Source organism: Narcine bancroftii, chromosome 6 (genome assembly GCF_036971445.1).
Source record: "Narcine bancroftii isolate sNarBan1 chromosome 6, sNarBan1.hap1, whole genome shotgun sequence".
Classification (NCBI taxonomy): Eukaryota; Metazoa; Chordata; class Chondrichthyes; order Torpediniformes; family Narcinidae; genus Narcine; species Narcine bancroftii.
The window spans coordinates 97,200,620-97,227,021 of record NC_091474.1 but is presented as its reverse complement, the minus strand read 5'-3'; the positions used below and the strand labels follow the sequence as shown (position 1 = coordinate 97,227,021).

At 50.9% G+C, this 26,402-nt stretch overlaps 1 protein-coding gene across 1 annotated transcript; it reads right to left on the bottom strand.

Moving 5' to 3' along the window:
* LOC138736389 (nuclear factor NF-kappa-B p100 subunit-like) lies at nucleotides 1–25,086 on the bottom strand. Its single transcript, XM_069885855.1, has 12 exons — nucleotides 24,883–25,086; nucleotides 21,666–21,770; nucleotides 14,815–14,900; nucleotides 13,193–13,331; nucleotides 11,706–11,828; nucleotides 10,897–11,103; nucleotides 9,842–9,983; nucleotides 9,110–9,224; nucleotides 8,331–8,541; nucleotides 4,649–4,815; nucleotides 2,386–2,488; nucleotides 1–161 (listed from the first exon to the last, which is right to left on the bottom strand). The coding sequence occupies exons 1-12, from the start codon at nucleotides 25,082–25,084 to the stop codon at nucleotides 16–18; spliced, it is 1,746 nt and encodes a 581-aa protein (XP_069741956.1). The 5' UTR covers nucleotides 25,085–25,086; the 3' UTR covers nucleotides 1–15.
* Between the last annotated feature and the right edge of the window lie 1,316 nt (nucleotides 25,087–26,402).

The window sequence follows — 26,402 nt, the reverse complement described above, 5'->3', positions numbered from 1 at the left end:
CAGGGGGTGATCAAATCAAGATGCTGACAGAGGTTCAGGAAGATCACATACCTTCTGGTTACTGGTGATGTCGAGCGGTGTGTGTCCACGGCAGATCCCCAGATCATCCTCTTCCTCAGAGTCCGAGATGGGCTCATAGTTCTGCACATTTCGATCTGCACCTGGAATGGGCAGGGGGGCAGTGGAGGACGGAGACGGGGACAGAATGGGCATGCCAGTCACGGAGGTATCGTTCACAGAAATTACGCAGGGACACAGTCTTTTTGGTGTAAGTGTAGCTCGGGAACATGATGCCCAAATCCAACTAAATCTCCGTTCCCTCCATCTTGCCTGCAAAAGGTGGGTAAGTGAAATCGTGCCCCCGTGGAGATAGTGGCCACAAGGGGTTGCAGATTCCGCAGGGAGCAGTGGACTGATGCAGGGAACCAGTAACCGTGGTGGGGGGTGGGGGGGGGAAACACACACCCCCTGTTGAGAACTAGAGGAGATGACTCTGCAAGATGGTGATCACGGCAGTGGACTGGCCAAGGGGTCCGTAGCTGAGGGACCCACTCAGACTCCAGGCGATGCGGTTGGGGGACCTGCACGAGCTGCTGGATCTCGGCTCATGGGAACCAGGTATCGGATCCGGGATTTGAGAGGGCGCTGAGGGGCTCCCGATGGGCCTCAGGCGCCGGGGGCTCCCTGATCGCATCGGAGGTTTGGACTCGGAGCTCGGGCGGCCAATGGATTGGACAGGAGTCCGTGCGGCTGCGGAGATGAATCCATGGACACTTGGTCACCCTGCTTCTCTTTCCTTCATACTGTCAGGGGCACCAGGCGAGACAAATGGTGACTCTCTGCCTTATGGCAGGCAGAAGGCAATTTTGTGTAATATTACATGTTCTGTGTTATTATGACATAGAACATTACAGCACAGTACAGGCCCTTCAACCCACAATGTTGTGCTGACCCATATATTCCTACCAAAAAAGTACCTACCCCTGCCGACCCGCAACCCACTTCTTTTCTTCCATCCATGTGTCCATCTCAGAATCTCTTAAATATGTTTCAGCCTCCACCATCATCCCTGGGAAGGTATTCCAGGCCCCCACAACTCTCTGGGTTAAAAAAAACTTACACCTGACGTCTCCACTAAACTTCCCTCCCTTCATTTTGTACACGTGTCCTCTGGTATTTGCTGATCCTGCCCTGGGATACAGGTGCTGGCTGTCCACCTTAATCTCATTAACCTCTATCAAATCTCCTCTCATACTTCTAAGCTCCAAAGATACAAGTCCCAGCTCTGCTAACCTTGCCTCATAAGGCTTATTTCCCAAACCAGGCAACATCCTAATCAATCTCCTCTGCCCTCTCTCCATCGCCCCCACATTCTTCCTGTAATGAGGTGACCAAAACTGAACACAATACTCCCAGAGATTTGTAGAGGTGCAACAAGATCTCTAGACTCCTGAACTCAATCCCCCTATTAATGAGCCCAACATCCCATGGGGCCTCTTCACTCTCCTATCAACCTGTGTGGCGACCTTGAGGGATGTATGGATTTGAACCTCAAGTTCATCCCTGTTCATCCACACTCCTCCTGGTTTGTCCTTCCTCAAATGCATCACTTTGCACTTATCTGATCTTCACATTTACGAAACACTGACATAACAATTGAAAAATCAATCCAGGACTGGAAAGGTAAGAACGTGGGATTTGTACAGACAGGAAGGTCACCATGGGTCAGGGTCACATCTATGCCCAACGACTCAGTGGCAAAGCCCAGGGGAGGGGGCAGCAGACCAGACCTGAGGCCATTCACCATCTAAAGGAATTCTATCCTCAGGGGATTTCATATCTGGTGACAGGCGTGTGCATTGATGATGGAAAACCCTTTGGTACGGGGCTCGATGAAGAACATTTCTCATCGATGGGACAGGAGAAATGTTCTTGACAGTTTTGGGGGTGAGCAGCCATCACAGCACCAAACCACTAAACAACTTTGGTCAGGATGCACATGTGTGCACTACCGGTCACCCCCATTCCAGGAAGGAGGTGGGGGGCTTTGTAAAGGGCATAGATTCCAGGTCACTGCCTGGGTTTAGACACCATGAGTGTATGGAGAGGATGAACGAACATGGACAACTCTGGAGCGCTGGGGGTGAAAGGGACGCTGTGGGTGAGGGGGGGGCTGGGGGTGAGGGGGGCCATGGTGCTGGAAAATTTGAGACAGATGTGTGAAAGTACAGGGAGTAAAGGTGCATGTGTCATGGACATTGGCATCATGTACAGTGCAGTCATTGTGGGCTGAAGGGCCTGCTCGTGTGCTGCAGGGTGCTACATAAATGCGCGGCCGGTGAGTCGGGATACAGGCAGTCACTGAGACGCGTGGCTACCACAAACCTGCGCCGAGCAGCATTGCGGTGAGGGCTGGGAACCCGTAGCCGGCTGCCAGATGCAGTGGGGTGTTCCCCTGAAACGTCGGCACGTCGACATCCGCTCCTGCCTGTGAACAGCAACAACGTTACGTCAGGAACACAGGCTCCCCTTCCACCAAGGCACCACCCACTCCACCAGGAGACCCCACCCCCGCCTGCACCCCACACGGTCAGAACCAATCGGGCTGATAATCAGCAGCTCAGCCATGGTGCCAAGGGAAAACGATTCGGCACATCGAGGTGAAGTTGGTCTGGGGTGGGGTCGGACTTGGGGGGGGGGGGGCCGGACGGAGGGGGGGAGTAGGACGGGGGGGTGTCGGGCAGGGGGGTGTCGGGCAGGGGGGGTGTCGGGCAGGGGGGTGTCGGGCAGGGGGGTGTCGGGCAGGGGGGTGTCGGGCAGGGGGGTGTCGGGCAGGGGGGTGTCGGGGAGGGGGATGTCGGGCAGGGGTGGTGTCTGGAAAGGGGGGTGTCGGCAAGGGGGGGTGTCGGGCAGGGGGTGTGTCGGGCAGGGGGTGTCGGGCAGGGGGGTGTCGGGCAGGGGGGTGTCGGGCAGGGGGGTGTCGGGCAGGGGGTGTCGGGCAGGGGGTGTCGGGCAGGGGGTGTCGGGCAGGGGGTGTCGGGCAGGGGGTTGTCGGGCAGGGTGGTGTCGGGCAGGGTGGTGTCGGGCAGGGGGGTGTCGGGCAGGGGGGTGTCGGGCAGGGGGGTGTCGGGCAGGGGGGTGTCGGGCAGGGGGGGTGTCGGGCAGGGGGGTGTCGGGCAGGGGGGTGTCGGGCAGGGGGGTGTCGGGCAGGGGGGTGTCGGGCAGGGGGGTGTCGGGCAGGGGGGTGTCGGGCAGGGGGGTGTCGGGCAGGGGGGTGTCGGGCAGGGGGGTGTCGGGCAGGGGGGTGTCGGGCAGGGGGGTGTCGGGCAGGGGGGTGTCGGGCAGGGGGGTGTCGGGCAGGGGGGTGTCGGGGAGGGGGATGTCGGGCAGGGGTGGTGTCTGGAAAGGGGGGTGTCGGCAAGGGGGGGTGTCGGGCAGGGGGTGTGTCGGGCAGGGGGTGTCGGGCAGGGGGGTGTCGGGCAGGGGGGTGTCGGGCAGGGGGTGTCGGGCAGGGGGTGTCGGGCAGGGGGTGTCGGGCAGGGGGTTGTCGGGCAGGGTGGTGTCGGGCAGGGGGGTGTCGGGCAGGGGGGTGTCGGGCAGGGGGGTGTCGGGCAGGGGGGTGTCGGGCAGGGGGGTGTCGGGCAGGGGGGTGTCGGGCAGGGGGGTGTCGGGCAGGGGGGTGTCGGGCAGGGGGGTGTCGGGCAGGGGGGTGTCGGGCAGGGGGGTGTCGGGCAGGGGGGTGTCGGGCAGGGGGGTGTCGGGCAGGGGGGTGTCGGGCAGGGGGGTGTCGGGCAGGGGGGTGTCGGGCAGGGGGGTGTCGGGCAGGGGGGTGTCGGGGAGGGGGATGTCGGGCAGGGGTGGTGTCTGGAAAGGGGGGTGTCGGCAAGGGGGGGTGTCGGGCAGGGGGTGTGTCGGGCAGGGGGTGTCGGGCAGGGGGTGTCGGGCAGGGGGTGTCGGGCAGGGGGGTGTCGGGCAGGGGGGTGTCGGGCAGGGGGTGTCGGGCAGGGGGTGTCGGGCAGGGGGTGTCGGGCAGGGGGTGTCGGGCAGGGGTGTCGGGCAGGGGGTGTCGGGCAGGGGGTGTCGGGCAGGGGGTGTCGGGCAGGGGTTGTCGGGCAGGGTGGTGTCGGGCAGGGGGGTGTCGGGCAGGGGGGTGTCGGGCAGGGGGGTGTCGGGCAGGGGGGTGTCGGGCAGGGGGGTGTCGGGCAGGGGGGTGTCGGGGAGGGGGATGTCGGGCAGGGGTGGTGTCTGGAAAGGGGGGTGTCGGCAAGGGGGGGTGTCGGGCAGGGGGGCTGTCGGGCAGGGGGGTGTCGGGCAGGGGGGGTGTCGGGCAGGGGGGTGTCGGGCAGGGGGGTGTCGGGCAGGGGGGTGTCGGGCAGGGGGTGTCGGGCAGGGGGTGTCGGGCAGGGGGTGTCGGGCAGGGGGTTGTCGGGCAGGGTGGTGTCGGGCAGGGTGGTGTCGGGCAGGTGGGTGTCGGGCAGGGGGGTGTCGGGCAGGGGGTGTCGGGCAGGGGGGTTTCGGGCAGGGGGCTGTCGGGCAGGGGGGATGTCAGGCAGGGGGGGTGTCGGGCAGTGGGGGTGTTGGGCAGGGGGGGTGTTGGGCAATGGGGAGCAGGATGTAGATGTCCGCGTTGGCCTGGGCAGAACCTTACATCCACGAGGTATCCAACCAGCTTCAGGCTGCCCATCTCCACAGCCAAGTGCAGAGGAGTCCGGCCACTCTTCTGCTCAGCCACGTTCCGCTCTGCTCCCTTGGTCAACAGAAGCTCCACCAACCTCTCGCTCAGTGCCTTCACTGCCAGATGCACTGGGTACAGTCCTGGGGAGATGATGCAAAGGGAGGTTGTCACTCTCGAGACGAGTGAACTCGCTGCAACAACAAGGCAGAGACTGCCCAACTCACTCCCTGTTCTCTGTGGACACACTCGGCACCATCTCGACCTCGGGGCTGGGAGAACAACAGGGGAACTGCACAGAGATAGTCAACGTCGAAGATCGTGGCCATCAAATTTGCCGCAGATTTGAGCCAAGGCTTGGACACCTGTCTCGACAATAAAGGATTGGTCCCTGGGACTCCAAGGATCACTCGAGTCTCCCACCCCCTTCCATCGACATAATCTACTGGGATCGTTGACTTAAGAGGGTGCGTAAAATCATTGAGGACCTCTTTCTACTCTGCACACAACATTTTCAGCTGCTCCTGTCGGGGAAGAGATACAGGAGGATCAGAGCCAGCATCACCAGGTTGAGGAACAGCTTCTACCCATGGGCAGTGAGAACGGTGAATAACCAAATGAACTGCTCACACTGACCTTCCGAGACTCTCATATTCACGAAACAATATTTATTTATTTATACATAAAATACCGTCCTGCATGTGTATTGTTTGTCTGTGTGTGTGTAATGTCTGGTTCTGAGTTTGCGTGTTTTTCTCCGAGGTCTGGAGAACGTTGTTTCATCGGGTTGTACTTGTACAATCAGATGACAGCGTCTTGGCTGGACGGGACAGTGCTGAGGGGTGTGGGATGAAGCAAAGGGCACTGATAATCTGCTGGGGACTCCAGTCGAAGGACAGATGAGGACTCCCCATCCAGAGCAGTGGGAGCAGGGTTGCCAGAGTAGTGCAGCAACACGTCGATGGGGCCGCAGTGACCGGGGTCTGTCCTGACCTTGGGGCGCAGTCTATATGGAGTTTGGATGTTCTCTGTGGCTTGGGGGGTTGGTGTGGGGGTTACCCCATGTGTTCCCTTCTCCTCCAATGGCCCAGAGACGTGCAGGTCGGTGGATGAATGGGATGCGTGGTGAGAGCTGGGAGTGAATGGGCATTGAGAGATTGGGTCACGGTGTTATGAGCGAGGGGGTGGGACTCTCTGTTTGGCCCCTCGATGTTGCACGGAAACACGATTTATGGGGTCTCCTGGCCACGCACAACCCACTTTCATTTTTATTTTAGAGGTATAGCACGTCCTTCTGACTCTCGATTCCACGCCACCCAAATCCACCCATGTGACCAATTAACCAACAAACCCCGCACGTCTTTGGAGGATGGGAGAAAACCGGATGAAACCCACGCAGACACAGAGAGATCAGACAAATCCCTTACAGTGCGGGATCTGAACCCGGTTGCTGGCGCTATAACAGTGTGGCACTAACTGTGCCTCCATTTTGGGAATCCAACAACATTGTTCTCTTGTACATTTCCCAAGTTGACTGTTTTGTGGCATTGCTTTTGATCAGCACGGTCCCCAAACCTTTCAGATAGTCGACCCCTTCAGGGACTACATGGTTCCTCAACGACCCCCAGGCATGGAATCCTGTCCCTATATCCCCAAATGGAGGACAAATTAAAGGGCACTTACCTGTTAAATGCACTGTCCTGGGGTCTGCAGTTCGTGCACGGCCCACTGGCACGTGCGCGATGAGGGGGAAGCGTGACAGAGGCGCACGAGGTTCATGGCAGCTAAGCCTCCCCCATGTGCTGAATTACTTTAAATAGACCACACCCCAGTTTATTGACCCCCCCTGGCACATCGCCACCCTGGATGGTCCCATCAACGACTTTGGGTACTGCTAGTTTAGAATCATAGAACATTACAGCACAGAAACAGGCCCTTTGGCTGATCCAATTCCCCACATTATCATCCAGATCATTGAAATAGACAACAAACAACATTGGTCCCAGCACCAATCCCTGACCCACACCATTCATCACAGGCCTCCAGTCTCAGAAGCAACCATCCACCACTACCCTCTGGTTTCTCCCGTCCAGCCATTGTTGAATCCAGTTCACTACTTCATTGTGAATTACAGCATCGGAACCTTCCTGACTAACCTCCCACGTGGGACCTTGTCAAGGGCCTTACTAAAATCCACGTGGACAACGTCCACAGCCTTTCCTTCATCTACTTTCCTGGTAATCTCGATAAACACTATAAGATTGGTTAAACACGACCTATCATGCACAAAGCCATGTTGGCTATCCCTAATAATCCCTAATCCCTGGCTATCCAAATAATTGTTCACCCGATGTCTTGAACACCTTCCAATAATTTACTGATGTCAGGGTCACCAGCTTGTAATTTCACGGGTTACTTTTGGAGCCTTTTTTAAACAATTTAACAATGTGAGCTTCCCTTCAATCCTCTGGCACCTTTTAAGGACGTTTTAAATATTTTTGCAATTTCTCCTTAAAGGTCTGAGGGAATACCTTGTCAGGCCCTGGGGATTTATCCACCCTCATTCGCATTAATCTGCATAGAGTACGTGACTGCTTGACTTCCCATGACAGTTCTACACGCAGACACACAACCAGACACATACTGACAAACAATATACATGCAGGACAAGTGTTCATATCTATACAAATAAATATTGTTTTGTGGAAATGAGAGTCTCAGGTGGTTAGTGCGAGCAGTTCCTTTGGTCGTTCACTAAATAAATATTGTTTTGTGAATATGAGAGTCTTAGAAGGTCAGTGTGAGCAGTTCTTTTGTTTGTTCAGCATGAAAGATGCTGTGTGCAGGGTGGAAGGGGTCCTTTTCAGACAATGATCCCAGAAGATCACATCGATTGGGGGGAGAGGGGGGGGGGGAAAAGGGATACTCCAGTGATCCTTTCTGCCACTCTGTGGATGCTCTAGACAGAAACTGTTCCCAACTGTGATGCAGCCGGCCAGGATGCTCTCGATAGATCTCCTGTACAAGGTTGACGTGATGGTGGACACTTCGTCTTTTCAGGAAATGCAGCCGCTGCTGCACCTTCCTGACAAGTGAGATGTTCTGTGTCCATGCTAGGTCACTAGTTAGGGGTCCCCAGACCCCAGCCATACCCCAGGTCCCACCAAGCCCCTGGACCCCAGCCATACCCCAGTCCCACCAAGCCCCCGGACCCCAGCCATACCCCAGTCCCACCAAGCCCCCGGACCCCAGACATACCCCAGGTCCCACCAAGTCCCCGGACCCCAGCCATACCCCAGGTCCCACCAAGCCCCTGGACCCCAGCCATACCCCAGGTCCCACCAAGCCCCCGGACCCCAGCCATACCCCAGGTCCCACCAAGCCCCCGGACCCCAGCCATACCCCAGGTCCCACCAAGTCCCCAGACTCCAGCCATAACCCAGTCCCACCAAGCCCCCGGACCCCAGGTCCCACCTGGCCCCCGAATCCCAGTCAAACCCCAGGTCCCACCTGGCCCCTGGATCGCAGCCATAACCCAGGTCCCACTCAGCCCCTGGATCCACCCAGCCCCCGGGCCCCAGCCAGTCACCGGGCCCCAGCCATACCCGAGGTCCCACTCATCCTCCAGACCCCAGACGCCCCCCCACCCAGGACCTACCGTCACAGTCAGGCAACCTGATCAGCTTGCTCAGCTCTGGAGACTTGAGTTGCTGCAGCAACAATCGCACCATCTTCTCATCCTTCCTGTGCAGTGCAAGGTGGAGGACGGAGTTCCCACGGCGATCCAGGATCGTGGGGTTGGCCCCGGCAGTGAGCAGCAACTCCACCATCGTGTACTGATGGGTGATCACACTGAGATGGAGCGGGGTCTGAGACACAGGAAGCACAATCATTGCCCACGCACTCTCACTGCCCTGCCCAGCGCCCTGGGGCTGGGGCACAACGCGTCTGACCCACAGTATGTCGATGGAGAATGCAGACTCTGGAACCTGAAGCTAAATACCCTCTGCTACAGGAACTCAGTAGCCGTGTAAGAAAAGGAATGAATTTCACTTTAAATTTGATGTACAGCACGGTAACAGGCCCTTCCGGCCCATGCTGTCCAATTACACCCAATTGGCCTACAACCTGGTGCAGTTTGGAGGGTGGGAAGAAAGCAGAGCCCTCCGAAGGGACGCCATGCAGACCCAGGGAGAGCGCACAAACGCCAAACCACGCTGCCCCCCCACCAAACAGAGGACATTACGAGACTGGGATGTGGAGAGTGCCCTTCTAGGAATGTGGAACCCGGGAGAGGTTGGCCTGGTGGTCAGTGCAATGGTTACAGCATCAGCGACCGGGGACTTGTATCCACCGCTGTCTGGAAGGAGCTTGCACATTCTCAGAGAGAGGGGGACGGGAAGGGATGGGGGTGGGGGTGGGGAGAGGGAGACTCACCTGTCGCAGGTGGTTGTGGGTGTTGATGATGTCCTGCCGAGGGATGCTGACGATGACCTGCAGCAGGTGCTGAACGACCAGCGGCTGCTGATGGATGACGGCCAGATGCAGGGAGCTGTGGACCGACCGTCTCATCACTTACAGGGTCATGGAGCAGCGGGGAACCAGCACCCCATCCCATCATCTATACCCCTCCCCCTCACCCTACCCCGTCACCCATACCCCTCCTCGTCCCATCACCCATATCCTTCTCCTGCCCTGTCACCCCGCACCAACTATATCCCTCCACCTCCCTGCCCCAACATCCATGCCCCTCCCTCTCCCCCGTCACCCCTCCCTCTCTCCCCACTCCATCCCCCTCCCCCCCCCCCATCACCTGTACCCCTCCCCTCCCCACCCGGTCACCCTTCCCCCTCCCCATCACCCATACCCCTCCTCTTCCCCACTCTATCACCCGTACTCCCCCCCCCTCTTGGTCTCTGGTGCCCCTCCCCCACATGGGTATGGGTTCAACGTCATGAGGCTACAGTGGTGGTGGGGTTTGAGGAGTGTGGAGAGGAGGGGGTGTGGAGAGGAGGGGGTGTGGAGAGGAGGGGGTGTGGGTAACACCATGCCGGTTGGGTTGGAGTGAAGGTGGGGTAAAGGAGGAATGGGGAGGTGGAGGTGAGCGTTGGGGACCACCTCACCAGGTATCATCCTCATGAGTGCCTGGCTGCATATGGCAAGACTTACGTGTCTCCGTTTTCGTCCTGCACTGCGGTCAGGTGTCTCTGGACTGCCAGCAGCATGCGCACATCTGCCGTGATGGCGTAGTCGAGCAGGGCCCGGGCTGTGCGTTCTGTGATGTGCAGGGCCCGCAAGCCAAACAACTGCTCTGTGGGGCAAGGGCACAATGAGAGAGTCAGCGTGCTGACCAACACCTCACCGCACCATGGAGAGTCCACAGACATCGCGGGGGGGAGAGCAGGTCCCCAAAGAAGTGGAGTTGGGGTGACGGACCAGGTTTTACGTGGACCCCAAGGGGAAGCTCAGTGATTCAGGGATATCTGCACCATCCAGAACCCAACACAAATCCCTACGGCCCAAACATAGAACATTCCAGCACAGTACAGGCCCTTCAGTCCACAAGACTGTGCTGACCTACATAAACATACTCTACAACAATCTAACCCTTCTCAACCACACGTGCGTCACCCTCTATTTCTTGTGCGTTCAGGTGCCCAAGAGTCTAGTCCTTACTGTTCCAGCCTTCACCACCATCACCAGCAGGGCACTCCCAACACCTACCACTCTCGGTGTAAAAAACATTTCGGCCCACAAGTCCTTGCCGCCCAACTTACACCCCCTTAACCTACACCAACGGTACGTTTTGAATGAAGGAAGGAAACCGGGGCTCCCGGGGTAAACCCACGTAGACACGGTGAGCACATACAACTCCTCATAGACAGCGCATTTGAAGAACCGTGATGAAGGGCTCAAGCCCGAAACGTGTATCTTTATCTATATCAAGTACAGTTTGATCTGCTGTGTTTCTCCAGAATTGTGTTTCGCCTATCGTCCAACTTGTCCCACACCCAGAGGTGGAATCGTCACCAACCCACCAATGTCACATCCACCCTTAGAGGAGGTTGTCATCAAGGCCTTGGCTGGTTGTGAACCAGCGCCGAGCTTACTGCCAAACCCAAATCCACTTCCCACCATGCCCAGAGTTCCAGGCCCGTCCTCCCAGCCCAAGGTGCTCACGTTGACCAGCACCACCTGGCCCCAGTTCCGTCTGCATCACATACCAGGAGATGACAGGTGGGCCGGCTGGTCATTGATCTGTTCCACCTCCTCCGGTGAGCTGACCATGACCTGGGGTGAAGCATTGTCCTGAGAGACCTGGTCTGTGGCGAGCTCCATCCCTCCTTGTGATCCCCCTTGGTGTTGCATGCCCTGATGGCTCGGCCACAGTGCGCCACCATAATTATTCGTGTAGCCCAAGAAGTTAAAACCTGAAACATGACAAGAAGATTTCTGACAACTGATTCATCAGAGTTCAGGCCTCCCCTCCTCTCCCCTCTCGCCCGGGGCCGACCTCCCCTCCCCTCTTGCCCGGGGCCGGCCTCCCCTCTCCTCCCCTCCCCTCTCGCCCGGGGCCGGCCTCCCCTTCCCTCTCGCCCGGGGCCTCCCTCCCCTCCCCTCTCACCCGGGGCCTCCCTCTCCTCCCCTCACGCCCGGGGCCTCCCTCTCCTCCCCTCACGCCCGGGGCCTCCCTCTCCTCCCCTCACGCCCGGGGCCTCGCCTCCCCTCTCACCCGGGGCCTTGCCTCCCCTCTCGCCCGGGGCCTTGCCTCCCCTCTCTCCCGGGGCCTCGCCTCCCCTCTCTCCCGGGGCCTCGCCTCCCCTCTCCAACCATCAGCACCAACCCATCTACCCACCCTAACCCCCACCCCTGCTCACTCTCCTCCCCTCCATGCCCAACCTCCCCGACCACACTACCCCCCCCCCCTCCACCCATCCCCTCCCCTCCCCTGGAATCCAGTGACCAGCTGTGGTGAACACCACAGGGTGTAGGGCCACCCAAGGGGGGCACATTCCGTATTCAGGAGCCTCACCTCCTCCGCCAGCTTGTCCCCCTCCTCCGATCCCAGGAGACCCCCCTGATGGGGCACCTCCGCCGAAATGATCAGAGAAATGGGGCAGCCTCTTCATCCTCTTCCGATTGACTTCCTCGCGGTCTGTTGGAAGGAGAGGATCTGAGGCAGGGTTTGGGACACCCAGGCACAACATGAGAACAAGAAATCGTAACGGGTCACGAGGCAGAGCCAAGGCGGGGAGCAAGGAATCCTGGACCCTGGTCAAAATGGTGGAGATCACGGGGGCTCCTGACCCTCTACTGACCACAGTCACTGGGAACTCAAAGACCCTCTCCATCCAGCACACAGGAACGCTGACCACCACCATCAGGAAGGTGGAGGAGGGGCAGTCGGGGTGGGGAATAGACTCTTCCCACAGTCTCTGGGACTGACCGGTGGCCGTACTGAGTGAATCCTCACAATATATTTATATATATTTCTTCTAAATTATATCTTTATGTGGATATATGCGATTCTTAAGTGCTGCGCATTGGGGCTGAGGGGGAGCTGTGTCTGCGTGCACAGCTGTGCACCTGCATGTAAGACTGTGCGCCTAGGTGCGAGATTGTGTGCACGTGTACTGTGGTGCGGAGGAATGCTGTTTGGTTGGGTGGTAGACTTACAGGCAGATGGGAAGGAAGGACGCTGCCGAGAGGGCGAGAGGAGAGGGTGGGACAGACTGGGACTGACCCGGGACGTGGGAGAGAGGGGGTCAGTGCTCACGTCAGGAGCATCACCGCTGGCAGGAGGGAAGGGCTGGGAAAGAGGAGGAGTCTTTGTGATGAGGGGGTGGGTGGGGCAGTATGCGAAGAGAGGGGGAGGGGCTCTCCTGTCAACCCTTCACTCCCTCATGTAATCTTTGACACTGCACAAAATTAAACTTTAACAGTTTTGAGTGGTAGATCACGGTAGAAAGCCCCAAGGGCCCATGACCAATTACATCCAATGTAACATGGGAGGAAAGCAGAGAGCCCAGAGGAAACCCATGCTGACACAGGGGAGGACAAAGTCCTTACAGACAGTGTGGGATTCGAACCCCTGTCTCTGGCGCTATAACACAGCATTCACTCATTCCCGATCTCAGGCAACACTGCAAGGGGAGTGTCAGCTTAGCACTTCAGTCTCCAACACATTCCCCCCCCCCCCACCCCCCACAGACTGAGGAACCAAACGACAGAGGGTGTTACCACGTGGTAAGTTCAGACCCACCACAAGTTTCTCTATTTCACTTGCAGCAGCCCCCAAACAGCACCTGGGTCTCTGTGTCCCAAACACAACCAGTCCCTCTTCAACCGGCTGGCAGAACTTGTCCTCACTCGCGAGGGAGGGCTCTGGCCTGAAACATGGGTGATACATCTTTGTTTCCTGTGGACACTGTGAGACCGGCTGGGTTCTTCCAGTATTTCCATGGTTTAGCTATTGAAGATGCCCGTGTTTCACTCACTATGTCTCAGCGCCGCTCTTACCTTCCACCCTGGGGCAATACGTGAAGGCTTTGGCTTCACTCGTTTCCCCATCTTTCCTTCTCTTCAGTTGAACAAAGACAGTGATGGGCCTCTCGATGGAGATGTCCCAGTAACGAGGGGTCCGGAAAACTATGGCAAACTGAGGAGAGAGAAACCAAGGAACAATGTCAAGACCCTTGAAGAGAACCAACACGGGAATATCCACCTCCAATTTCCCCCCATTCCCTCAGTCTCTCTCTTTCCCTTCCCCTCCGGTCTCTCCGTCTCCCTTCCCCTCTGTCTCCCTTCTTGCAGCCCCCACCCTCTTCCCTTCCTGGAGAGCTGCCCTCTTTCCCCATCACTTATTTCTCTCCGACCCTCCCACCAGTACCCACCTGTGAGCCTGTGGACCTCCCCAACCCACACCACCCCCCCACCCCCAGAATCAGAATTGATCGTCATAAAGAAGTCAGGAAATTTGTTGTTTTGTGGCAGCGTCACAGAGCAAACATTTATTGAAACCACCATAGAAAATAAATAAAAAGTAGTGCAAATCTCAGTCAGCGTAGAGGTTAGTGTGATGCCGTTACCGCGCCAGCGACCCCAGTTCCAATCTGGCGAGGTCTGTAAGGAGCTTGTTTGTTCTCCCCATGTATGGATTTCCTCCCACTCTTCAAAAAAAAAATGTATGGGGGGGGGGGGGTTGCAGATTAATTGGGTGGCATGGGTCTGTGGGCCAGAAGGGCCTGTCTAAATTCAAATTCAAAGTGAGGCTGTGTCTGTGGTTCATTGATCATTCAGGAATCTGATGGCGGAGGGAAAGAAGCTGACCTCACGCCGCTGAGTGCTCGCCTTCAGGCTCTTATTCCTCCTTCTCGATGGTAGCCCCACTCCCTGGCTTGTTCCCACCCCCTCTCCCTACCTCCAGATGAAGGGCGCAAGCCCGGATCGTTGGTTACCCTCAACTTCCCAGGACGCTGCATGACCTGCTGGGTTTCTCCAGCATATTTGTGCGTTACATTCTGAATGGGTGACAGGGAGGGCAGGAACTGGACGATCAAATTATCCCCGCTCAGGGAAACCCTGGTTCAAACCCCATTCTAGAAACACACCCATCCAGAATCAGTGTGTCCACGTTGGACAGGTCACATCTCACACCCTCCTGGTTACCACCTCCAGTGTGAAGCACTGATGGTATCGAAAGCACATAGAAGATAGGAGCAGGAGCAGGTCATTCGGCCCTTCGAGCCTGCTTGTACCACGGTGTGGGGGCAGCAGGAGGGGATTGACGCCCCATCACTGGCGGCGCTGGGCAGGTTCTGCCAAACTGGGTCCATGGCAGCGAGCGAACGAGCAGCAGGGACCAACTTCGGCTCCACTGACAAAGGACGGCTGCACAAACCTCGTGGAGACATGCAACTCACTGCCAAATGGGATGGGTCCCTCCAACCTGGCAGTACCAGGTACAGCTTCACATGGCTCAATACATCGAGGGGAGGGGTGGGTGGAGAGGTGGGTGTGGGAAAAGGGGTGGGGTTACAAGATCAAAAGATCAAGAAATAGAAATAGGCTATTCGGCCCATCGAGTCTGCTCCACAGATCCAACCTGAGTTAAATTGTTCTCACATCTAGCAAGCATTTACCTGTCTGTGAACATCCGTGGGACCAAAGTCTCCGTACGCTTCCCAGCCACGGTCATTGTTCTCGTAGAAACGGATCTGGATGTCATCTGCAAAGAAACAAGAACTGCTCATTCCGCGCTTGGACTTTCTGGTCGGAGCCCTTCAAAGGGTCCTGGCCACACTGAACAAGAGGTCAGAGTACTGTTCCCAGCTGCCCCCCCCCTGTTTTTTTTTATATTTTTTATTTTTCACACCATAAACCACATTGATCAAGATACATACATTTTCCTTTTCCAATATATAGTGTCATTTGCTCTTCCAATCCCACCCTCCCCACCTCCCCTCCCATTCATTTAAAGTTCAGAATCTAAGATACATTAAACCCGTCAAACAATGTTGTCACTCAATAAAAATAAACAAGAAATTCCACTGAGTCAGATCTTTTCATTCTCTTCTCCTTCTGTCATTTTAGGTGGTAGATGTCCCCGGTAGGTTTTCTCTATTATGTTTCATGTATGGCTCCCATATTTGTTCAAATATTGTAATATTATTTCTTAAATTATGTTATTTTTTCTAATGGAATACATTTATTAATTTCTATATACCATTGTTGCATTCTCAAGTTATCTTCTAATTTTCAGGCTGACATAATACATTTTTTTGCTACAGCTAGGGCGATCATAACAAATCTTTTTTGTGCACCATCCAAATCAAGTCCAAATTCTTTGTTTTTTATGTTACTTAGGAGGAAGATCTCTGGGTTTTTTGGTATATTGCTTTTTGTGATTTTATTTAATATCTGGTTTAGATATTCCCAAAATTTTTTCACTTTCTCACATGTCCAGATTGCATGACTTGTTGTTCCCATTTCTTTTTTACAGCGAAACCATCTGTCAGATACTGTTGGGTCCCATTTATTTAACTTTTGAGGTGTAATATATAGCCTGTGTATCCAGTTATATTGTATCATACGTAACCTCATATTTATTGTATTTCTCATAGTTCCTGAGCATAACTTCGCCCATGTTTCCTTCTTTATCTTTATGTTTAGATCTTGTTCCCATTTTTGTTTAGTTTTACCATTTGTTTCCTCATTCTCCTTTTCTTGTAGTTTAATATACATGTTTGTTATAAATTTTTTGATTATCATTTTATCTGTAATCACATATTCAAAATTACTTCCCTCTGGTAACCTCAGACTGATTCCCAATTTGTCCTTCAAGTAGGATTTCAGTTGGTAGTATGCCAACACTGTATCGTGAGTTATATATTTATCCTTCATTTGTTCAAAGGATAATAATTTATTTCTCGTAAAGCAATTTTCTATTCTTTTGATCCCTTTTTTCTCCAATTCTCTAAAGGAAAGGTTATCTATTGTAAAAGGGATTAGCTGATTTTGCGTCAGTATTAGTTTTGGTAATTGGTAATTTGTTTTATTCCTTTTTACATGAATCTTCTTCCAAATATTGAGCAGATGATGTAATACTGGAGAATTCCTACGTTGTACCAATTTTTCATCCCATTTATATATATGTTCGGGTATCTTCTCCCCTATTTTATCTAGTTCTAATCTAGTCCAATCTGGCTTTTCCTTGTTTGATAAAAATCTGATAGGTATCTTAATTGTGCGGCTCTATAATAATTTTTAAAGTTTGGCAGTTGTAAGCCTCCTTGTTTATACCATTCTGTTAATTTATCTAGTGCTATCCTCGGTTTCCCCCCTTTCCAGAAAAATTTCCTTATTATTTTCTTTAACTCCTTGAAGAATTTCTCTGTCAAGTGTATTGGCAATGCTGAAATAGGTATTGTATCCTTGGGAAAATGTTCATTTTAATACAGTTTATCCTTCCTATTAGTGTTAGTGGTAAGTCTTTCCAATGCTCTAAGTCGTCCTGTAATTTTTTCATTAGTGGATAAGAATTGAGTTTATATAGATGGCTGAGGTTTTTATTTATTTGTATACCTAGGTATCGCATTGCTCGCATTTGCCATCTGAATGGTGATTCTTTCTTAAATTTTGAGAAATCCGCATTATTCATTGGCATTGCTTCACTTTTATTTGCGTTAATCTTGTATCCCGACACTTCTCCATATTCCTTCAATTTCTTATGTAATTCTTTTATTGATATTTCTGGTTCTGTTAAGTATACTATAATGTCATCTGCAAATAAACTGATTTTATATTCCTTGTCTTTTATTTTTATCCCTTTTATTTTATTTTCTGTTCTTATCAGCTCTGCTAGTGGTTCTATGGCTAACACGAACAATAGGGGCGATAGTGGGCATCCCTGCCTTGTTGATCTGCTTAAGTTAAATTGTTTTGATATATATCCATTTACTGTCACTTTCGCCAATGGCCCCTTATATAATGCTTTAATCCAATTAATATATTTCTCTGGTAAGCTGAATTTTTGTAGTACTTTGAATAAATAATTCCATTCTACTCTGTCAAAGGCCTTCTCTGCGTCTAAAGCAACCGCTACTGTTGGAGCTTTATTTCCTTCTACTGCATGAATTAAGTTAATAAATTTACAAATATTGTCTGTTTTTCGTCTTTTTATAATAAATCCAGTTTGGTCTAGATTTACTATTTTTGGTACATAGTCGGCTAATCTGTTTGCTAATAGTTTAGCTATTATCTTATAATCTGTGTTAAGTAAAGATATTGGTCTATATGACGCTGGTGCGAGTGGATCTTTCCCTGTCTTTGGTATTACTGTAATTATTGCTGTTTTGCATGAATCTAGTAAGCTTTGTGTTTTATCAATCTGGTTGATTACTTCCAGGAGGGGAGGAATTAATAAATCTTTAAATGTTTTATAGAATTCTATTGAGAATCCATCCTCTCCTGGTGTTTTATTATTCAGTAGTTTTTTTTATTATCTCTTGTATTTCTACTATTTCAAATGGTTCTGTTAATTTATTTTGTTCCTCTATTTGTAAATTCGGTAGTTCAATTTTAGTTAAAAATTCATCTATTTTGTCTTCTTTCCCTTCGTTTTCAGTTTGGTATAATTGTTCGTAGAATTCTCTGAAGTTTTCATTAATCTCCGTTGGCTTATATGTGATTTGTTTGTCTTTTTTCCTTGATGCCAATACTATTCTCTTAGTTTGTTCTGTCTTAAGCTGCCACGCTAGAATTTTGTGCATTTTTTCTCCTAGTTCATAATATTTCTGTTTTGTCTTCATAATGTTCTTCTCCACCTTATATGTTTGTAGTGTTTCATATTTTATTTTTTTATCTGCCAGTTCTCTTCTTTTAGTTGTGTCTTCCTTCATTGCTAATTCTTTTTCTATATTTGCTATTTCCCTTTCCAACTGCTCTGTTTCCTGATTGTAGTCCTTCTTCATCTTGGTTACATAACTTATTATTTGCCCTCTGATGAACGCTTTCATTGCGTCCCATAGTATAAACTTATCTTTCACTGATTCCGTATTTATTTCAAAGTACATTTTAATTTGTCTTTCAATTAATTCTCTAAAATCCTGCCTTTTAAGTAGCATGGAGTTTAATCTCCATCTATAAATTCTTGGAGGGATGTCCTCTAACTCGATTGTCAATATCAGGGGTGAGTGATCCGATAATAATCTAGCTTTATATTCTGTTTTCCTAACTCTGTCTTGCATGCGAGCTGATAACAGGAATAGGTCTATCTTTGAGTATGTTTTATGTCTACCCGAATAATATGAATATTCGTTTTCCTTTGGGTGTTGTTTCCTCCATATATCCAAAAGTTGCATTTCTTGCATCAATTTAATTATAAATTTGGTTACTTTGTTCTTTCTGTTAATTTTTTTCCAAGTTTTATCCATGTTTGAATCCAAATTAAGGTTGAAATCCCCTCCTTTTAGTATGTTCCCTTGCGTGTCTGCTATCTTCAAAAAGATATCTTGCATAAATTTTTGATCTTCTTCATTAGGTGAATATACATTGAGTAAATTCTAAAATTCTTAATATATTGACATTTTATCATTACATATCTCCCTGCTGGATCTATTATTTCCTCTTCTATTTTAATTGGTACATTTTTACTGATTAATATAGCTACTCCTCTAGCTTTTGAATTATATGATGCTGCTGTTACATGTCCTATCCAATCTCTCTTTAATTTCTTGTGCTCCACTTCAGTTAAGTGTGTTTCTTGCACGAATGCTATATCAATTTTTTCTTTTTTCAGTAAATTTAGCAGTTTCTTCCTTTTGATTTGGTTATGTATTCCGTTAATATTTAAAGTCATATAGTTCAACATAGCCATTTCATACTTTGCTTATCTTTCCTTTCCGTTTCCTCATCATCACCTTTCCTTCTTATCCATTTCTGCTTTCTTTTTTTGAACACTTTATAAGACAACATTTCTAAAACATCAAACATTTCCCTTATTCTCCTATCTAAAATTTCTTTAACCCCACTATCCCCTTCCTGAGTTGCCCTTTATCCCTTGTCGGGCAACCACATCTCACCTCTCCATTTGGATTTGCGAATTCACTCGCAAGCGTCAACTGATTTCGCAGTGACCTTAACTCCTCCCCACCCAGCCCCCCCAGAAAAGATTTTAATTTTCATATACAACAAAGGTCACTCTCTTAATTCCCTCCTTACTTCCTCTCTTCCCTTTCTTTCCCTTATTAATTCTTATCTATACTCTATATATTTTTTTTTAAATACACACTCATGTACACACATATATACATACACACACACACACACACATATATATATATATATATATACACCCATATACACACATACATATAGTTCGTGGTCATTTTTGCTCTCGTTACAAGTCTTCATCTCTGTCTGTTTTGTAGTTGTTCTGCAAATTTTCGTGCTTCCTCCGGATCCGAGAATAGTCTGTTTTGCTGCCCTGGAATAACTATTTTAAGTATCGCTGGGTACTTTAGCATAAATTTATATCCTTTTTTCCATAGGATCACTTTTGCTGTATTAAACTCCTTCCTCTTCTTCAGGAGTTCAAAACTTATATCTGGAGAGAAAAAAATTTTTTGACCTTTGTATTCCAGTGGCTTTTTGTCTTCTCTTATTTTCTTCATTGCTTTCTCCCATATATTTTCTCTTGTTGTATATCTTAGGAATTTTACTAAAATGGATCTTGGTTTTTGTTGTGGTTGTGGTTTAGGGGCTAATGTTCTATGTGCCCTTTCTATTTCCATTTCTTCCTGTAATTCTGGACTTCATAGGACCCTGGGGATCCAATCTTTTATAAATTCTCTCATATTCTTGCCTTCTTCATCTTCCTTAAGGCCCACTATCTTTATATTATTTCTTCTATTATAATTTTCCATTATATCTATCTTCTGAGCTAACAGCTCTTGTGTCTCTTTAACTTTTTTATTAGATTCTTCTAATTTCTTTTTTAAGTCCTCTACTTCCATTTCTACGGCTGTTTCTCGTTCTTCCACCTTGTCCACTCTTTTTCCTATATTTGACATGACCATCTCTAATCTATTCATTTTTTCTTCTGTACTTTCTATTCTTCTTTTTATTTCACTAAATTCTTGTGATTGCCATTCTTTTACTGATTCCATATATTCTTTAAAAAAAAATCCATTGTCTTGCCCTTCCCTTCTTCTTCCATTTCTCTGTGTTCTTCCTCTTCTTCTTCCTCTGGGTTGGTCATCTGTTGTTTCTTTGATTTTTTTTTACTCTCTTCTTTCTTGTTCTCGTTATCTTCTATGTTCTCCTCTTGTTGTTGTGTTGTGGCTGTCATTTTCAGCTGTGGAGATCGACTCCTCAGCTGGTCCCCCCTCCTGTCAGTGTTTTTTTTGTCTTGCGCGATGCGCACTTTTGCTTGGCTCCGCGAGCCATTTTTGTAGTCCCAAGCTCGGGACTTCAACTGACCTGAGGGAGCGGGCTTCTCTCTCCACAGCGGGCCTCCTCGGACAGGTAAGGCCTTCACCTTCTTCTTCCGATGTCTTTTCTTCTTCTCTTCTTTCCGTTGCTTTCAACTTTTCTTTCTTCGTTGCCATTTTCTTCCCACCTTTACTTTCACTTTATTTTAATTTTCGTGTTTGTGCCTTTGCGTTTTCTCTGTTTTTTTTAAACTTTTCCGGAGAGGGCTGGAGTTCCCTGACCGGCCACTACTCCACCACGTGACTCCTCCTGCCCCCCTGTTGATGCCTGGAGTCTTGGTTCACTCTTCTCCTCCCACGGGAGAGGGCGAGAGACAGACAGACCACAGGGAAGAGGTTGCAGAGCGGGCACTTACAGAGGCCAGGCTCGAGCACACCTGCCTTGGAGCCTATTGTTATCAATGATGCACTGCGAATGATCCCAGGACAAAGTTCTGGGTGCAGTGCCAGGCCTCATCATTCCAAAGCCTCCATCTGACGTGGCGTATGCCCTTTGTGGCCTTTTCTACATCGGAGAGACAGAGTGCAGACTGGGAGATCGCTTCACTAAACACCTTCGCTCTGTCCGTGTCAGCGACAGGGATCTCCCAGTGGCCAACTACTTCAATTCCGTGCCCCCCTCCCACGCTGACATGTCTGTCCAGGCCTCATGTACTATCTCACCAACATCACCCATAAATTGGAGGAACAACACCTGCTTTTCCATCTGGGCTCTCCAGCCGACGGTCTTCTCCGGTTTCTGCTAACCTGCTCTCCTTTCCCCCTCCCCTTCCCCCAGCTAGCTCTCCACCCTTTCCCTCTCTATTCACAGAGCCATCCCCCCTCCCCCTACCTGAGTTTTGAAACATCTGTACTTGTATGACAATCAGCTCTCACAATATTATAGCTTCCCAACACCAGCCGTAAATGGAGAGCAGCCACTTGGGGGCCCATCCCACGGTGCCTGGACTTCAGCTCGAGATGCCCCCATATTCTTGTTTCATCGACTGATGCCAACTCACCTTTCTGAACCTTATCACACAGGAGATAAATCTCATCTCCGCCCAGCACGCAGCCCGACGTTTTGTCCATCCTGACGATCTTCAGGTTGGAAGCGTTTGGAGCCTCTGCCAAACAAGGTCAAAAAATATTAAAACACAGCAAAATGTAGAAATTAGAATTTAGTGGGGGGCCGAGAGGGTGGCACTTGGCTTAATGATGAAAATTCTCACTGTGAGGTGCACCAGCTCGCAAACAGACACAGGAGAACGAATTCCATCCTTGCGGTTTTCTGCCCTAGATAGTGCCACGTGTTTTAGAACCATGTACAAATCCAAACGTAAACTTAGAGGCAATGGCAGGGAATTTCCCCATTCTCAGCTCCTGAGGTCTTCATATGAATGGGCCGTACTTACCAGGGTAAGTCCACTGGGAAAAACCCGCCCCTTCTCTGCCACTAAGCACATGATTAATCACTCGATGCCTCATCACCCTCTCAATCCCAAACTCCAGCAATCCAAACCCACGTGTTCTTTCAACACTGAACCTTTGGTGTCACCACAAAAATCATTTCATGATTTCTCCATCCTCTTCAACCTCACTTTTCACCCTCAAGTACTTTGATTTTACTCAAGAGTTTTCTTCTAATTTTTACCTCCTCTGTCTAATTTATGAAGAATTCTGCTTCCCTCCACTCTTCATTGAAAGAACCCAAGTTTTGAATCAAACAGACAAAATTAGACCCAATCGACTTACAACCCCTGTACATTTTGGAGGGTGGGGGAAACTGGAGCCCCCTGGGGAAAGCCCACGCAGATACGGGGAGAACATACAGCGCTAGAGTCCAACCCTGGTCGCTGACCACAAGCTAACCGTGCCACCCAAGTTGTACAATGCTTGGGGGCCTATGAAAGAATCTTCCTTTGTCAATCACCTCACCTGTGCATCCACCTTCCCCCCCTTCCCTGGCCCACTTTGATCTACCCACCATTCCTCCTCTCCCTCATGCCTGGCATCTTCAGTCGCCCAACCACCCCATCCTCTCCTCATTTGTCCATCCTTCCCTGACTGGTCGTCTCACCCCTCATCCCTCCCACCCTCTCCTCCTTCTGCTGCTGCCCCCTCTCCGCAATCAGACTTCAACCCCAAACATCTCCCCTCAACATCGACATTGTCTTCCCCTCCAGGATGGTGGTTTTAGCCCAGTGTATGAGTCTCAGATCGTTCTTAAGTTTCTTTCCTTTCTGAATTCCAACAAAATTTCCTCTCGACAGTGGACAATACACCCCATTGCTTACTGGTTTAGCCACTACTGTACAGTGGTTAGCGCCACACCTTAACAGCACCAGAGATCAGGACCGTGGTTCGAATCCCGCGCTGTCTGTAGGAATTGGTACATTCTCCCGGTGTCTGTGTGGGTTTTTCTGTGGGCTCTCTCCTCCCACCCTTCAAAACGTACGGGGGTGTAGGTCAATTGGGTGTAATTGGGGGGCCCAGGCTTGTGGGTCAAGATGGTCTGTTACCGTGCCGTGGGTCTAAATTTAAACTACAGCTCTGCTCTTGGTATCTCCCATTGACCACATCAGACTGCTTGCTGCAAGTTCAAACTGAAAACTCCCCGCGGGAACTTCCGTGACTCAGAAGCACTCTATCCCAGAGTTGGCAACTGCTGCATTCTCAATGCAAGTGCCAGAGACACCACACTCGTTCCACAAGCTAACAGATATTAAGCCTGCATGTCTTCCGCGAAAACGGAGGGCCCCTCCCCTTCCGCGAAAACGGAGGGCCCCTCCCCTTCCGCGAAAACAGAGGGCCCCTTCCCTACACTGACGCCCCCATGACTTACCCACAACAGTTCAGGAGCCTTTGCCATAACACACACCCTGCCCTGGCCCTCGGTCATTTCTTCATTCTTAACATTGATCGCTTCCAGCTACCCAACTGCGAGGTCCCAACCTGCCCCTTGCCACACAGGACTATGTGAGTTTGTCTGGGTTCACCAGAAACCAGCCTGGTTGACTTACACCTGGCAGTTCTTCTTCGTTTGCCTCAGGTACAAGAACTAGGAGCAGGAGTTGGCGACCCGGACCGACGAGCCTGTTCCCCTATTCAATGAGATCATGGCTGATCTGATGATGGGCTTATCTCGACCGATCTGCCTTTTCCCCATATCCCTTAACTCCCCTACTATGTAGAAATCTATTCAACCTGGTCTTAAATATATTTACTGAGGTTACCTCCACTGCTTCAATGGCAAGGAATTCCACAGGTTCCCCACCCTCTGAGAAAAGCAGTTCCTCCTCATCTCTGTCCTAAATCTACTACCCTGAATCTCAAGGCTATGTCCCCTAGTTCTGGTCTCCCTGCCAATGTAAACAACTTACCTACCTTGATCGTAATTTTATAATTTATAATTTTGTTTTATTAGATCCCCTCTCATTCTTCTACATTATAGTGAGTACAGACCCAGATGACTCAATCTCTCCTCATAGGCCAACCTGATGAACCTCCTCTGCACCACCTCCAAAGCCAGTCCATGTTTCCTCAAGTTCAGTTCTGCTCACCTCTTTAAGGGAAGGATGTGGAAGCTGTGGAGAGGCGGCAGAGGAGATTTACCGGGACGTTGCCTGGATTGTCTGATGAGACAAGGTTAGCAGAGTTGGGACTTTCTCTTTGGAGTGTAGAAGGAACGAGATGAGACTTAACAGGGGTCTACAAGATTCTGAGAGGCATAGATAGGGTTGACAGCCAGCACCTGTTTCCCAGGGCTGGATCAGCAAACACCAGAGGGCGTCTGTATAAGGTAAAGGGAGGGAAGTTTAAGGGAGATGTCAAGGATAGGGTTTTTATACAGAGTTGCAGGGGCCTGGAATTCTTTGCCAGGGATGGTGGTGGACGCTGAAATATTGGGGGCATATATGAAACTCTTAGGCCCAGAGATGGAAGAAAAATAAAGGGACACAGAGTAGGGAGGGTTTAGCTTTTTTTTAAGGAATATATGGGTCAGCACAAGATTGAGGGCTGAAGGGCTTGTTTGTGCTGTATGCTCCAAGTAAGAAGACTAGAACTGCACACAGTATTCCAGATGCAGTCTCATCAGTAACTTGTGAACAAAGCAATGTGGGATTTTATAAACCTCTCGAATTCGATAAACATTGTTTTTGACCCCTTGGCTCGGTGTGGTTCCAAGTTGGCTACATTCTCCAGGACGCTTTTATTGCCGCATATCTTATTACTTACTGCTGTCGAAGATGGGATCGGAGATGACGGGTTCGAGTGGGAGGGTGTACATGCCCTCACTGTCAGGGAGGTAGGCCGTGAACTGCAGCCTCACCACGCTCAGGTCCATGTCTTTCGCCAATTGTTCTGACTCCTGTCGAAGGTGGTGGAGATCTTGCGCTGCAAACAGCGAGGAGAGTCGGTATTGGTCAATGATGCACATCAGTAACCCACCCAGGACATAATCTCCACACTCCACCCCCAAATATCCATTTTTAACCAAGTGAAACATCACATCTGAATGGTTCAATACAGACTGGGCCGTCCGAAACAACTTCCCAATACCCTTAAGGATATTTCCAATTCTCTTTCCAAGCAAAAAGAGTTTAATAAATGACCATCAAGACAAGCAGGGAACAAAAGTGCTGGAGAAACATAGAAAATTTGGTGGGACTCCGAGTAATAGTCAACTCTCCACTTCTTGGGCCCAAAGATCACACGTTTTCCATTTGACCTGTGGAAAAGTTGACCCCCCCTATCTTTGGACCCGGCCACCCGCCCATCCGAGCTCCCGTCGCCCGGCCACAGACTCTCTCCCTCGCCCCGGCCACCCGCCCATCCGAACTCCTGACGTCTGGCCACGGACTCTCTCCCTCACCCATCCGAGCTCCCGTCACCCAGCCACAGACTCTCTCCCTTGCCCTAACCACTCACCCATTAGAGCTTCTGTCACCCAGCCACGGACCCTCTCCCTCGCTCCGGCCACCCACCCATCCGAGCTCCCGATGCCCAGTCACAGACTTTCTCCCTTGCCCCAGCCAACCGCCCATCCAAGCATTCAAAATGCACGGCAGGGGGGGGCGGAGTGGTGTAATGGGTGGCATGGCTGGTTGACCAAAAGGGCCAGTTACCATGATGTATGTGCAAATTAACATTAAATTAAATTAAAAACATTAAATTTCAATTAATTTGAAAAATGAAACCAAGTCCTCACACATCCTGGCCGGAGGAGCCAAGTCTTCACACACCCAGGTCGGTGGAGCCAAGTCCTCACACACCCAGGTCAGTGGAGCCAAGTCTTCACACACCCAGGCCGGAGGAGCCAAGTCTTCACACACCCAGGCCGGAAGAGCCAAGTCTTCACACACCCAGGCCGGAAGAGTCAAGTCTTCACACACCTAGGCTGGAGGAGCCAAGTCTTCACATACCAAGGTCGGTGGAGCCAAGTCTTCACACACCCAAGCCAGAGAGCCAAGTCTTCACACACCCAGGCTGGAGGAGCCAAGTCTTCACACACCCAGGCCGAGGAGCCAAGTCCTCTCACACACCCAGGCTGGAGGAGCCAAGCCTTCCACACCCAGGCCAGAGGTTCTCCAAGGGGACCAGCTAATTTCAGCCATTTCTCAGAGGCTTCCTTCTGCAGAACTTCGCTGAAGGTTAAAGGAAGGTATCGGGTTGGGGGGGGAGGGGGAGAAATCAATGTAATAACCAGTTGCTCTTCCACAATCAATGGCACCAGCAACTGGGATTGTGTTTTTGCA